The sequence below is a fragment of the Gekko japonicus genome, unplaced genomic scaffold, assembly GCF_001447785.1.
Source record: "Gekko japonicus isolate JY-2015 unplaced genomic scaffold, Gekko_japonicus_V1.1 scaffold6, whole genome shotgun sequence".
NCBI lineage: Eukaryota > Metazoa > Chordata > Lepidosauria > Squamata > Gekkonidae > Gekko > Gekko japonicus.
In genome coordinates, this window is record NW_015166417.1 from 2,061,371 (window position 1) to 2,077,313 (window position 15,943).

At 40.5% G+C, this 15,943-nt stretch overlaps 1 protein-coding gene across 1 annotated transcript in view; it reads left to right on the forward strand.

The window, feature by feature from the left end:
* Window positions 1-15,943, forward strand: part of TANC1 (tetratricopeptide repeat, ankyrin repeat and coiled-coil containing 1) — a 216,811-nt gene that overhangs the window by 84,548 nt on the left and 116,320 nt on the right. Inside the window, 1 exon segment of the mRNA XM_015411532.1 lies at window positions 36-115. Within this exon segment, the coding sequence (XP_015267018.1) occupies window positions 55-115 (61 nt within the window). The 5' untranslated portion in view covers window positions 36-54.

The following is a 15,943-nucleotide window of genomic DNA, read 5'->3' on the forward strand; positions in this document are numbered from 1 at the left end:
TTAAAACTGTTATCCCTCTTCTTCTTTTTTTAAAGGGAAAAGAACAGTGTTAAAATGTTAAAAGCAGTTCTGAAGAAGAGCAGAGATGGCGCAAAGGCCAGCAAAAAGGAATCCGGTAGGTCTGTTCAAATATTGGTGACCTACAGATTTAATTTTTAATCCAAAAAATGTTTCTGAGGCAAGGTTGAACCATGTTTACTTAAGGTGGAAACACCTAAGTTAGCATAGCAATATTTTGCTTCATTTCCATGATATATACCTTAAAATATTTGCTTACTTGGTAGCTAATCCATTCCAATTCAGGCAAGGCCAGACTTCACATGATTGATACAGCTATACCAATAAAATTCATTAAAGTTAATCCAAAGAATGAGCAATGCAGTAGCAGGAGAACAAATGTACTTTTATATCCAGGACTGTATGTATGCCACATACAATTTTGTTTTGCCTTCAGAATTTCTTTTTGTTATGACTTGTGAATAGAAGTTGGAGTAGCTGTATGTAATGTTTAGTAGAATTTCTGAAGCAGCAGGGGGACTGAGGAGACTTTCCAGCAGTAAAAGTCTAGGCTTTGGTACTGTATGTGGTACTTTGCGTTTCTACATAATTAGGAGGAGAATCAGTTATGCAAAATAAGCAAATAAATGAAGGTTTGGTTAATGTAAATTTGCACATGTGTACACAAAACATATGAATGTTGGAAGCCAGTTTCTCTTGGAATAGAATTTAGGTTACTTTTGTCAAGTGCAGATTACACAGAGGCAGTCTGCTTTTTGATACCTTGATAAACTGCAGTTTGATTAAACTCTGGTTTAGTATGATGTCTGGATGCAGCGCACTCAGTGGTTTGATGTTGTATGCTAAACTGGGATTCTAAATCACGGTTTGGATGTGGTTTAAGTATGGTTTTGTACAAACTTAGTTTTTGTGACACTTGAATACATAAATCCTACATCGTTCAATAGTATTAGCCTTCTTAACATTCCACACACAGACAGGGAAGCACATTGTTGTTGTTCAGTCATACAGTCAAGTCCAATTCTTCGCGACCCCATGGACCACATCACGCCAGGCCCTCCTGTCTTCTACCATCCTCCAGAGTTTGTCAGTTTCATGTTTGTTACATTGATAACATTGTCTAACCATCTCATCCTTTGTCATCCCCTTCTTTTTTTACCTTCAATCATTCCCAGCATCAGGGTCTTCTCCAGTGAGTGCTCCCTTCTCATTTGGTGGTCAAAGTATTTGAGCTTCAGCTTCAGTATCTGGCCTTCCAGGGAACAGTCAGGGTTGATTTCTTTTAGGATTGACTGATTTGATCTTCTTGCAGTCCGAGGGACTCTCAAGAGTCTTCTCCAGCACCATAGTTCAAAAGAATCTATTCTTCGGTGCTCGGCCTTCCTTATAGTCCAACACTCGCAGCCATACATGACTACTGGGAATACCATCGTTTTGACCATATGGGCTTTTGTTGGCAGGGTGATGTCTCTGCTTTTTATTATGCTGTCTAGGGTTGCCATCGCTTTCCTCCCAAGGAGCAGGCATCTTTTAATGTCATGGCTGCAGTCACCGTCTGCAGTAATCTTGGATCCTAGGAATGTGAATTCTGTCACTGCTTCCATGACTTCCCTTTCTATTTGCCAAGGAGTGATAGGGCTTCTCCATCTGTATTCAGTTATTGATGGTACTTTCTAAGGATACACAGTCCCACTGCCTTCTCTTTACAGTATCCCTTTATGCTACTAATTACACTAAACAAGAATGTGCTTCAGATATTTCAGCCTCCCCAATGGCAAAATTAAAAGACAGAAAAATGGCAAGGGAGAATGGGTATACAAATGGGTATTTGGCCATTGCCTATTTTGTGGATACTTTGCTTTTCCTAAAACTTTCTGCTTTCTAAGCTTAAAGTGTGTACCAAAATCAGTTTCTAAGTGTTCCAGTGTGGTCAGCGAATGATGACAATAATCAGAACAATTTAATAAGTGTGCCAAAATTCCATCGATGCCCATATCAAGATATACAAATGCAAATAGTTTCTTACAAACCAAAGTTTATTTGCTCACAAGACTGGTTGAGTTTATAGGGATGTACCTACTACTGTAATGCGAAAATAACATAAGCAGTACATTGAATTGGTTGGATCTCTTTATCCATGTCATGTCTTCCTGAGTTTCCCCTTCTGTCAGCAGCCGTTTCTAACTTCAAGAAAGCTTATTCCCTGAGGACTCCAACCGTATGTGGAATAACAATCCCATGAGTGGGGTGGGGAAAAGGAATGAAACGTCTCCCTTCTGCCTCTTGTGTGAGCAGAGCTCCATTGTAGGAGAAGCAGAAGGAAGTGACTTTCCACACTTCATCTCCACTGCAGTCTCCTGACCCACATGGGTTGGAAATGGCTGCTGGCAGGGATGGGAGAGTTAGGAAGACTGGGGTTCTTTATACTGGATGCAACCCAGTAACTATAAATAACAGAAAATTTTAACTAAACTTATTATTTCTATCAGCAGTTAGCAAAAAAGAGTTCATTAGAAAAAAAATTATAGAAATATGATGTTCCTACTTGAAAAAGATCCCAAGCATATTTGGTCTTTCTTTGATCAAGCCACAGTACAGTTTAGCAGTTCCAGTGTTCAACTGTACTTTTAACTTGGGGAAATTAAGTCATAGAAGTGACTCCTGAGTCTTGCAGTGACTAAAGTTTTTGCTTACAAAGAAATCAAATTAGCATATTAAACATTAAGCCACAGTATCTGACCATCATAAGCTGAAATTGTTTTCAAAACCACATTACACCTGTCCCCCCACCCCATCCTGGGACCTTCAGATAATCTACAGCTGAAAAAGGTTTTAAAATGAAATTGAGGACATCAGTTTCTGGATTTATCCTGTAATTGAAAAATATCTGGTCCTACACCTGCCCCCTTTATGGACCCAAGCACCACAGTTGCTAAAAGCGTTGTCAAAACTGGTGTGAACTAGATATGGGTGACATCACATTCCCTTTGAGTGGAAATGGCTTCTCTAACCAGCAACACTGAAGTTCATTTCAGTTTGTTTTGTTTTATCTCTGTTTGCCATCTGACTTATAACTCCATAAAACTGCTAAGTATATCTGTTATAAAGACCCTAAAATAGCTGAAATAAATGCCAGAGGTAACAGATTTGTCACCTGGAAACAGAATTGTTGAAAGGATTTAATAATAATTACATGTATTAGAGAGTGTGTGTATGTGTATACTAAATGTTTTTACTGATTACATATATCAGAACATATATATGAATGTTTTACTAGACACATAATGTTTTTACATATATATATATATATATATATATATTCATATCCAATACAATATTGGTTTTCTTTATAGTTAGATTATCTTATATTTATAGTATTTATAATTTAAATTTATAGACTGCCTTCCTTTGAGTACAACAGTAAAAACCATACATTAAAACAATTCTGATAATACAATAAATGACTAAAAAAGTCTCCAATGGTGCTAAAACTTCCAAGTTCCAAGATTATGTCACTGTCTCACAGAGAGGTAGAGAGGAAGCAAATGAAAGGGGGAAGGGAGTATCAGACAAGTCACTGTCTTCAACCGAAAGCCTGGCGGAACGTCTCTGCCTTGCAAGCCCTGCAGAACTGTATTAGGTCTTGCAGGACATGGATGTTATTCAGCAGAGAGTTCCACCAAGTAGGAGGACAGTCTGGTCAAGGACAGCCAGATGTCTTTTGGGCTGGGGATCACCAGTAAGTTGTTCTCTGCAGAGCATAAAGCTCTTTGGGGGACATATCTGAGGAGGCGGTCCTGAAGATATGTGGGTCCCAGACCGCTCAAGACCTTGAAGGTCAATAACAAAACCTTGAACCTGAATCTGTACTTCACCAGGAGCCAGTGCAGCTGATGCAGCACAAGCTGAATATGTGCTGTCCATGATGTTCCCGTCAGGACCCACTCTGCTGCATTCTGGACCAGATGGAGTTTCCAGCTCAGTCTAAAGGGTAGGCCAGCGTAAAGTGAGTTACAGTAGTCTAATATGGAGGTGACTGTTGCATGTGGCTAGGTCAGGGGGAGACAGGAAGGGGGCTAGTTTCCTCACCTAGCTTAGCTGGAGAAATGTTACCTTGGCAACATTCGTGATCTGGGCCTCCACTGATGAGGAGGCATCCAGAACCACGCCTAAAATCCTGACAGTTTGTGCTGGTATTAAGGGCACACCATCAAGAGTAGGAAGTTGGCACCACAGTCCCACCCACCCAGCCACAGAACCTCCATCTTGGTTGGATTTAGTCTCAGCCAACTCTTTTTCAGCCATCCTACCATGGCTTCCAGCCCCTTGCCCAGGTTTTGTGGGACGGTGTCTGGACAGCTGCCCATCAACAGATACATCTGGGTGTCATCAGCATAATGGTTACACCCTACCCTGAAATTCCACACCAGCTGGGCAAGTGGGTGCATATAGATGTTAAACAACACTGGAGAGAGGATTGCACCTTGAGGGACCCCACATATTAAGGGGTACCTAGTTGACACCCTCTCCCCTAGCTCGGTCCTCTATCCCTGCCCTTGGAGAAATGAGGTGAGCCACTTTAAGACTACCGCACGGACTCCTATTAAGAAACCTCAATGATTTCCAGGTAATAGTCAGTGGATATATATGAAGTCATTGTAATAATTCTGTTAAGTATGCAACTCAACAACGAAGTAAGTAACAAAGTGAATCAGCTTTATTGAGAACGAGAACTTCCAAAGATCACACAGCATCAGACGATACGACAACAACAACAGTGGAGCATAGCTCCTTTTAAACTCTCCCGGGCTGGTGTAGCCACGCCCTTACAAAGTTAGCATCCAATCACATTGTTAAGATAACATCCAATCATTGGTCTTCCCTCCAGCACAGACTCTTACATTTTATTGGTTACAGACATTGCTTCAGCCAATGGTGTTGTTTCAGATTAGAATCCGGCTGAGGTCTCAAGTTTAACATGGGTTTTGATAGAGTGAAGACACAACAAATACAATATTTATAAAATATATAAACATTAGGAATTCCATGGAGATTAACCTAATACTATTCATGATCTGTTTCCTTTGTCATAATTGACTACTTGATGTAATTTGATTTAGCTATTTTTATTCCATCCCTTTAAATTAAATACTGCAGCATAAACCACTCTGCCATGGAAGCTTGCTGGGTGACTTTGGGTCAGTAACACTCTGAGCCTAACCGGTCTCACAGGGTTGTTGTGAGGATAAAATGGAGGACAGGAAAACAACGTAAGCTGCTTTGGGTCCCCATTGTGGGGAAAGGTGGGGTATAAATGATGTAGATAAAATAAATCAATAGATCTTCCAAAACATGTCATTTTCCTTTTTTTGAATACATAGTTGAAATCATATAGGAAATTTCTAAATTGCTTGTCTTAAAAATGCTTTATTGTTGCCTATTTAATTTACCAATCCAGTTTTTTTTAGCACTGTACCACACTGTATAGTGAAGAAATCAAGAGTGCCCTTAAAGATCATTCAGCCTTTTTATTCAATCTTTTAAAAAAATTCATTCTTCTGCACCTTCTGGAAGGCTGCTTTTAAAAGGTTGAGAGAATCTAGGAATGGCATAGTATGTTACAATTCTGCAGGGCCTGCAAGATGGAGCTGTTCCACCTGGCCTTCAGATGAGGTGGTAGACATCCAAATCTATTTTGGCCTCCTCTGCTTACAATGCTGGCCAAATAGAACCAGCCCAAACAGAGCATTGTTGTCGAGGCAAATCCACCCTGATTGTGTTTGTTTTGTGTTTTTAACAGAAACATGGTTTTAATTGTCTAAATTATATTGTTATCTTTGTGATTTGTGACCTGCCCTGAGCTCGTTTGCGGGGAGGGCAGGACAAAAATCTAAATAAATAAATAGTGTCATCAGCTACAATGTGAAGGGGAAATCAGCAAACATCTTGCCCTCCCCCTTGTGTTAGTAAACGAAGACTTCATGCAGTCGGGGGGGGGGGACACTTTCTAAAAATCTCCCACTTCCCATGGCATCCTCTGCCATTTGCAAAGGACCCTCTTATCTTTGGGTGTGGCTTTTGGAAGAGAGCAGGGGCTGCAAGAGGGTTCCTTTCAGTGACCTCTGCTCCGTAGGCTGTGGGTTTGGTTCCAATACTTTTTATTGTTTGCTGTCATGATGACTCGTTGGGATAACAATGTCTGACGAAGGGAGCTTTGACTCTCAAAACCTTGTACCCCCAAGATCTTGTTCATCTCTAAAGTGCTACTGGATTCAAATCTAGTTCTTCTACTGCAGACTAATATGGCTACCCTCCTGAAACCATTGGAATAGTTGTCATGGTTCAGTACGTAAATTAGTTTTTCTTCCTTCAGTATTGGTTTTCTGCAGACATTATCTGCTGCTAAAACCTGACGTACAGTATGAGACTGAAAGGTTTCTTCTACTAGTGCTGCCTTATATTACTCGGGCTGTATAGGAGCCATTGCAGAACATTTGCTGCCTTGTGCCCTGTCACATGGGAAGAGAATGGGCTGCTACTTCTCCCCCCAGTAGCATTATCCAGTTTCTGGGAGGAGTTAACTCGCAGTCTGGAATAAAATAGTAAAGCCATCACATAGGCATAGCAAGATAAATACCTTTGGAATTTTCATCTACAGAATGGAGCTTCCTCTCCTTTCTCCTCTCACTCTATCCCCCAGTGCCCCTTGAACTACTGTTCCTGAGGGACAGTGGACCCCCCCCCCCCAGGACAGCATGAAGGAAGACTCAGAAGTATGCTGCAGGAGAGGGGGAATCAGTGGGACTCTGCCCCATGTTTCTTCAACTTGAAATGGCTCATGATCGGGGGCAGAGCCACTTAAGTTGAATGCCAATTCTTTAGGCCAGAGGAAGACATATAGGCCATTATCATTATTACGGCAGTTCATGAGTGCATGATGCTTTATGAAGTTCAGGAACACAGGTTCCTGCCTCCAGAAGCTTGCAGGCCAACATTTTAGTGGACCAGCTTCTTCTAAGGGCCCCTCTTTTGACCTATTAAAATGATTTCCTTGAAAAAGCAAGGGAAAGCTTTTTAGCTTGTGGTTTTTTATTTAAAACATACATCTACCCCTGGCCTTTCTTAGATAGTACTCTTTAAAAGTAGGTATTTGGACCACTTGCAAAGTAAGTTATTAATGCTTCCAGTGATGTGCTTCCAGTGCTTTTTTGATAAGCTTGTAGATTTCAAAATCATAAAATAGATCTTGACATCTTAAAGCTGAATAGAAAAATCCATTTGGGGCTTTTTTGTGTGCGAGCCTTTTCTTGATAACCTTTGAAATTTTAAATGAAAAGAATTTCCTGGCATGGAAAGTTCAGAATTGTTAGTTTTAAATGCTGAAGCTGTGCTGGAATCTTTTCAAGTTTCAGTTTGACTTTTTGGTCATTCTTCTGAATACATCCCTCAACAGAAGATGCTTTGTTTCACACTAAATATAAGGGCCTGTTTTTGATTTATTCTATGTTGCTGTGCCCATTTTCTGTGGTTCTTGATAATTATAAAAGAATTTAGTACAGTGGCATTTTTTGCTGAGCAAGTAGGTATTTGGTCTGGTATTACAGTTTTCAGGGATTTTTTTACAGAGTTCTAGTGAGATACACAAGCACCAAAACTAGTGTTTCATATTGAGATTAGCCACGGGGAATAATCATGTCAAAAGGCCTAATAATTTCTAATGCTGGAAAACGTAGTGTTTCAAAAAGTTGTCTTCCACTCAGAACAAATAAGTTTTGCTAATAGTAGATAGGAAAAAGTAGATGTTGAGGTGGATTATGATATTAAAGGAGCGCTACTTGCATGTGGTAGCATTCAAGTGTGCAAAATATTAAATCGATGAAAAAGAAGAGATTGGATTTATACCCTGCCCTTTGGATTTATACCCTGCCCTTCACTACCCGAAGGAGTCTCAGAGCGGTTTACAATCTCCTTTCCCTTCCCCTCCCCACAACAGACGTCCTGTGAGGTAGGTGGGGCTGAAAGAGCTCTTTCGAGAACTGCTCATGACAGAATCAGGCTCTGAAAGGACTTGTAACTGACCCAAGGTCACACCAGCAGCGGCATGTGGAGGAGTGGAGAATCAAACCTGGTTCTCCCAGATTATAGTCCACGCTCCTAACCACTACTCCAAACTTGTATTGATAGTTTTAGTCTGAACACTGATAGTTTTAGTCAGAACATTGTAATCTGGAAAGGAGTCGTGGCTCAGTGGTAGAGCATTTGCTCGGGATGCAGAACGTTCCAGGTTCAATGCCTGGCATCTCCAATTAAAAAGGACCAGGCAGGAGGTGATGTGAAAGACCTCTGCTTGAGTCCTTGGAGAGGCGCTGCCAGTAAGTAAAAAATACTGACCTTGATGGACCAGTGGTCTGATTCATTATAAGGCAGTTTCATGTGTTCATCTGAGCATGGTTTCAGCATCCAGCACCAGTGGTCGTACAATGGAAGCAAACTGGAGACAGCAGAGGAAGAAACATATGCTTATTAATATTTGGTGTTCACTTTTTGTAGGAAAAAAATTGTGTGCTTACTTAGTTAAACGTTCTTAATAAAAATGCTTGAAGCTGCTCACAACATCAAAATCTGGCTATGCTGATCTATGCTTCAGTAACCTTGAGGCTAGATTACTGGAACATGCACTACACGGGCCTGGCCTTGAAGACTATCTAGAAGCTGCAGCTGATGTAAAGTTTGTTATCTAGGGCTGGTTGATGGGATCATATTGCTCCTATTCTGAGGTTTCTTCATTGGCTGTCAATAAGTTTCTGAGTCCAATTCAAACTGTTGGTGCTCACCTTTAAAGCCATTCATGATCTGGGGCCCAGATACCTGATGGACTGCCTCTCCCTGCATGTTCATATATGGCAGTTCCACTCTTTCTAACAAGGTTTATTATCAGTTCCTCTGTTGTCTAAGGCACATTATATCATGGTCTAGGATCAGACTTTTTTAGTGACTGCCCCATGCCCCTGGAACAGCCTCCCAGAAGTGGTCAGGGTAGCCTCTACCCTTTTGGTTTTTTAGGGAAGATGCAAAATTACTGTGTTATCTGTTGTGTATCATGTTGTATATCTAATTTCTAATGTAAGGTTTCTTACGTTATAAAAGATTATATGTGAAACGGGAAATGTTTGTATGCATTTCAGAGTGACTGAAGAACAGTTCTAGGCCGTCAGCTTTCTACACTATTCAGCGACACAGTTGGCCTGATTGTAGTTTAGAGTGACCACAAACCAGTTTCAGTATTATTAAATAAACGCAACCCATTTTAATTGAAATTAACAGGTAGATAAGCTAGTAGTTGTATCAAGCAGAGGATTTCCATGAACAAAAGTGGAGCGAATTTTCCTGATTCTCTGTTCCTAACTGCAGCCTTTCAGATCCTCATGGTGCTCCTTTGGGTCCCCTGTCCCCTAGGAGCAGCAGCACTTCATGGAGCATTTGGGGCTGCAGGAAAAGGGGGAGTCGAGAAAGTAATGAGTGAGGTGATGGAAAAACCTTTCATTGGCAAAAACGTTCAGCAGCATCCAAGTTTAATTTTTTGCTAACTTTTAATAATGAATTTTACCATTTCTGCCGCATTTCTGAGTATGGATAGTAATTTTATTTGTCAGTTTTTGTTTTTTTCATGTAGAAGCAGCCTCTTCTCATGTAGTCACTTGCCGTTTACACAGTTTTTGTCTAATTGTCTGTCTTTGGAATGGATGTATACCTTGTCTATTGTCCCCAAACTACAATGATGTATTTCAGGATTAGGATGAATGTACAGCCACACCCAATTTTTAAAAAAGCTTTTAAAATCCTTTTGTTTTAAAACTATTGTCCTATTTTATTTTATGTGGGATTCTATGTCTTAATTTCTTCAACATTTATGCTTCCAATTCATAATGATTTGATCTGTATTAGACTGGTGTTTGTTCTTTGGATTCCACTAAAATACCCATCTGTAATGTTTTCTGATAACCTTCTTGCTTAAATCAAAGGACCACTGTTCTCCTCCTCCTTGTCCTTTCCACTGTTTTTAAAAAGGCTGATCGTGCTCTGTTCCTATTTTATCTAATCTTTAATTTGGCGTTTTTCACGATTCTGTGCATTATTGTTTTAATTCTTACTGCTTGTTATTTCAATGTTTCTGTTAATGAATTTTTATCTTCTCTCCCCTTATCAGTTGGTGTTCCGCAGGAGTCTGTTCTTGGTCCTCTTCTTTATACACTTTATACTCTCCCTCGTGGTAAGATTATTGCTTTATTTATGCAGATAACATCCAGTCTTTCCAGTCTTTCCGTTCCATCTCTTTCATCATTAGTTCATTGTAATATCTCTAACTGTAATTCTGTAATTGCCAAGTAGATGTCTATTTTCTTATTTTCAGTGTTCAAAAGTGTTTGCTTTTCTGTTCTACTCCATCTTCTTTTCCATTAAAAAACAAACAAACAAAAAAACCCCCTTACTTCCCTGTTTCATCATCTCCTGAAACACACAGCTGGCAGATACTAGTTTTTATTTTCCCTCTTTTTTCTGTTAACACTCATTCTTCTCTTAAGTCTTGAAATGTTCTTCTTTCAGCTACTGTGAACATTTTTTCTGTTAAGTCTGCAGAAACTTTTGGTTTTAAGTTCTTTATCCCATAATTCATTATGCCACTATTCTGTTTACTGTCTTCTTGTTCCTTTCACTTGTTCCATTTCTTTCTGTCCAAACTCACCTGCCCATTTGATTTATCTGGATCATTATTATAACTATCTCATTCTTCTCTATTTGATCTCCAGTGCCTTCCTTTACCTTGTTCATTTGAAGTTTAACCTGCTTCTTTGAACTTGTGTGTTACTTAATGATCTTTCTTCGTCTTATGTTTCCTAATGGCTTTGTATTTACTTCTTTGTATTCCTCATTCGGCTAACAATGTTCTATTCTTTAAATCACCTATTTCATGTGCTCTTTCTGGTATCCATTCTTCTTTGCATCTCTTTGGAATTCTGTTCCATCCAACGTGCACACAATTCTCCTTGCTTCTAAAGACGTTTTTCAAGATAACTTTTTTGCTTCTTCACTCTGTTGCTTTTATTCTTCTCTTCTGGTTTTCCAGATGGATCGGAAATCAATCTTCCCATGTGTAAATTCTTGTTTCCTTTTAGTTGTCTTTTTTGTACAGCATTTAATAGATTTTAGGCCCTTAAAATACTAAATAAAAATGTGTAAGATCTCATGGAGATTGGTTGTGCCATCATTCACTACTGAAATACATTCACCAGTGGGGTGAAGTGTGAGCATATTAGTTTATAATATAAAGGAGCTAAACCCAGGAGGGGGGAAAATAAGTGATAATAAAAATAAAAATACATGTCTCTTTATTGGATATGAAGAACTGTAGGAAAGTTCAAATACAGAAACTAATGATAATCAAATTTATACCAAGAGAAGTTTTTTTGAAACTCTTTCAGCTAGTCAGAACTTCATTTTCAGGTGCTTATTAAGGCTGAAATCTTAGGTCTGACATGGTAGATGTTTTCTTTGTTTTGGAGAAACTCACTGTCAGAGTTAAGAATTGCTGTTCTCCCTCTGAGGTGGAGGACATCTCCATGGGTTATTCCCACCGTGCCTTTAGGGAGGCAGGAAATAGTTTTTCCCCTTCCTGTTGGCACCTCTGGAATAGCCCATCTCTAGTTCTGTTCCTGCGTCAGTAGGGAGAAGCAGCAAACTAGCTAGGCTTAGTTGTACTTCTACTCTTTATTCTTGTTCCCTTCCAAATTTTTTACTTGCCTTGCCTTATTTTTCTACTCCTTTCTTCCTTCTCCTTTCTCCTCTCTGCTCCAATCTTGGAGCGAAGCTTCAAGGGGTCTTCAGACCCAAAGAGAAGTTCCAAGCGGGCCGCTATGGCAGCGAAGGATCTTACTGAGGAGTTTTCCTTGGGCGACGAGGGAGCAGCGTGCCGTGGCTGCAGGGGCGCGGGACAACGCTGGAGCCAACCAGCCTTTGCGGCTTGATCATGCTCTCTCAACGCTTGTGGCTGACTTGGCAGCGGTGCGTGTGCCCAGAAACGCCGCCAGCAGCCTGAAGAAAAAGAGCCCACCATTTTCTCTATGCGCCTTCGGGCCGCTGGTGGCCATCTTGAGGGTTTGGCTTCGAGCTTTGGAACCATCCGAGGAGCCATCCTGGGAGCCGCGGGTGCAGAGGGAGAGCGGACCTGCAACTCATTCCAGAGAACAATCGTGCTCTGCTTGACGGAGCCTCTCGTATCCTTAAATCGAATTCCTTCATGGCGGATGCCACCTTGGACATTATTTCCTTTGCCTCTAAAGCCTTGTCTTCCTCGACAGTGGCCAGAAGACTTCTGCGCGTGGCAGGCCGATGCTCTGTCCAAATCTATCATGACTGCCTACCCATTCCTAGGGGACCGTCTGTTTGGAGAAGCATTAGACAACATATCCTCTGAACACCCTCATATTTCTGCAGGGGGCTATGGCCAAATCTCCCCCTCAAATACATCGTTTTCTGATGTGGAGATTGAACATTGTGCTCAATGCTCTCCTAAAGGCGCCCTTTGAGCCTCTCAGAGAGGTGGGACTGAAATGTTTGAGGATGAAAACCCTGTTTCTTGTTGCCATCACGTCGGCAAGGAGGGTCTCTGAACTTGGAGCGTTGTCAGTGAAATCATCTCTCTGCGTGTTCCACAAGGACAAAGTGGTGCTCCGCACTGACTCTACCTTTCAACCTAAGGTAGCCTCCACCTTTCACCTTTCACCACTCACAAGAAATATGCTTGCCCACTTCTGTCCTCATCCCAAGCAGCTCAAGCAGCACCTCTGGCATACCTTGGACATTAAGAGAGCACTCAAGATTTATATCGCAAGGTCGGAGGCCTGGAGGAAGACTGAGTTCCTATTCATCGGCATTTCCCCGCTGCGCAAAGGGGAGAAGATGTCTAAGTCGGCAATCAGTTCAGTTCTCAAGTCCTGTATCATAAAAGCTTACCCAGCTTCAGGGCAGGATGTTCCCAGCGGCATCACCGCCCACTCTCTGAGGAGCGCAGTGGCCAACGCAGCATTCTCCAACAGGGCTTCAGTGGAGGAAGTGTGTCGGGCGGCCACGTGGTCCTCCATCTCCACCTTTGTGAGACACTACAAGATCAACACTGTTGCATCTGCCAATACGGCTTTTGGGAGAAGAGTCCTTCAGCATGTCATGGCATTGGAGGAAGATGACGACCCACCCAAATGAGGGACACTGCTCTGGGTGGTCCCATGGAGATGTCCTCCACCTCAGAGGGAGAACGGCCATTGGCACTTACAGTGAAGGGTCCTTCTCCTCTGAGGTCAGGAGGACATCTAGACCCTCCCGCTGTCATCTTTCTCTCTCTCTAGCTTATTCTCTGTGCTGACCTCTTCTCTCGCCTGTTCATTTCTCATACTCTGGTTGTTTCTGATTCTGCAGAGCTGGGTTGTTTGCAAGTTGCAATTACTGTTTGAAGTTATGTTTTGTAGGGCAAGGCCAGTTATGTTAGGCTGCAAGCACGGCTTTCGGAGTCCCAGAACTGGAGATGGGCTATTCAGGAAGGGGAAAAAACTATTTCCTGCCTCCCTAAAGGCATGGTGGGAATAACACATGGAGATGTCCTCCTGACCTCAGAGGAGAAGGACCCTTCACGGTAATTGCCAATGGCCGGTCTTCCCTGGACTATAGAGAAGTTTGTGAAGATACTCAGCTTCTATACAGCAATACAACTGATTTCAAAGTAGCCCCACTCTCTGGAGTTAAAATATATCCTTTTATCACTATTGCTGAGCTATGAAATTAAGATATGCAAGTTTGTTGCAAAATGCAGGTGTGAGTAGCATTGATTGGTTGGTACTTCACAGACCCACCCACATCCAATTCTGGAGCAGCTTTGCAGCTGTTAAAAAACTGTTACAGAGGTCTTGTGTGCAGTGGTGTATTTTGAGGGTTTTTAAAGTCTAAAATAATGTGGCTACAGTATAACAACCTGGAGGGGTCCTAAATAGCATGCACCCGCAGATTTAAAATGGCTTCTATTCTACCAGCTCATACATCATCACAGTTCATGCTCAGAATTGTCACAGGTCATGCTCAAAATTGTCACAGATCATCCTCATCCTATGCTCAGTCCATCTCCACCTTCTCTTCCTCATCCTATGCTCAGTTCATCTCCACCTTCAGTATCCTCTCGCCATCACCAGTTGGGATTTGCTATCGATCCCGAAGTCTTTGCATGCCCCCCTCTTATGAAATCACTTAAACCCAAAGACAGCAGAATACATACAAAGTAAAAATACATCTAACAGCAGCAGTGCCCTCCTCACCTAGGAAATGTTCTGTCTATTTTTCGAAAACCCACTTGAATACAGCTGATACTATGACCCCTGAAAGACAAGAGATGCCCGAGGAAGGACTTGGAGAAGGGACTTCCAGAGTCCATGTTCCATATCTTAAAAGCTTGTTTCCCTGGTTATCACCCATCTGTAATTTTATCTAGCACGGGCAACTGGAGCAAAGCTTCTTTTTTATGATTTTAGCATATTAGCAGGTTAATATGGTGGAAGATAGTTCTTTGTTTTGTCGAGTGTGATATATGTGGAACACTACACATACCAAATTAGAAGGTGTCAAAGAGCAGGATTACATATAGAATTTAGTAATTATTTTGGGGAAGATAGTTTCAGATGCTTCCTTCATAGACTGTAGAGTAAGGACTTTTTCATTTATACAGTAATATTTTTCTTTAAAAGTTGATATGAAAATATTTATCATGTTAACTTGTTACAGTTGATTTGATCATTTACTTTAAGATTTTATCATTAATAAAATAAAATAAAATACAGTAAATAGGTGTGTGTACAAATAATAAAACTGAAAAATCAGAACTCTTAAAAAAGAAAAATTAAGGTTATTCCAGAAGTATTCCAAACATCTATTCTGATGGTTAAAATTTGAGTAAGTTTGCTTGTGCTTCTCTAGACATTATTTTTAGTTCTCTTTAATATTTGGCAATATGATAAAGACAATATGGTAAAGACTGACAGACAACCCAAATATAATAGGTCACCACATCATAGCTTATGTTCTTGGGAAATGGTAGCTTATGTTCACCAAATTACGTTGAACTTCATATCTCATTCTTTATTTGGTTTATCTTGTCTCCTTCCATCTTTACCACCAATAGTTCACAATCAGTAGACAACGTGAAGCCCCAGAAAAAGAGTAGAAAAATGGGGGTGCTATTTCTTTTTCCCCCAAACACTTTTTAAAAAAGTTTTTTGATAGGAAAATTGGAACATTTGGGAAGCACTGAAACACCCCCCCCCCGATGAAAATTCAAGCGTTTTCATACTTAAAATATGTAATATGAAAAAGTGTGAAGACTGCTGCCATTTTTGCAATTGAAAAATTCAGAAATTTGGGGAGAACTAAAAAAGATCTCTTATACTATAGACATGTACACCATTTTCAAGAATGATTGCTTAAATTAAATAATTTTGCTATAATAGATTTAATCATAATATGTTATTAAAGAATTCACTGTTTTCAAGGTTGTAAAGTTTGGCATGATATCCAGACGTGCTGGTACTCCTACCTATTTTGACCCTATAAACAAGTTTCTATTGAAATAATACTTTTTTTTAAACTACAGAATTTTTTTTTACCTTCAGCTTTTATTTTTCCTACCTCTTGGATGGCAGAAATTAAATACACGTGGGCTATGGGCGGCATTTGGTGCGGTATTTAAAATTTTCTCAAGTATTGGATATATTTGAATTTTTTTCTTAAGAAAATATAACTGTGCCCAACAGTACAATTATATATGCTAACTTAGTTACAAATTAGGCATATCATGTGGCCATTATATGTAGCTCTTGCTGATTTTGCTACT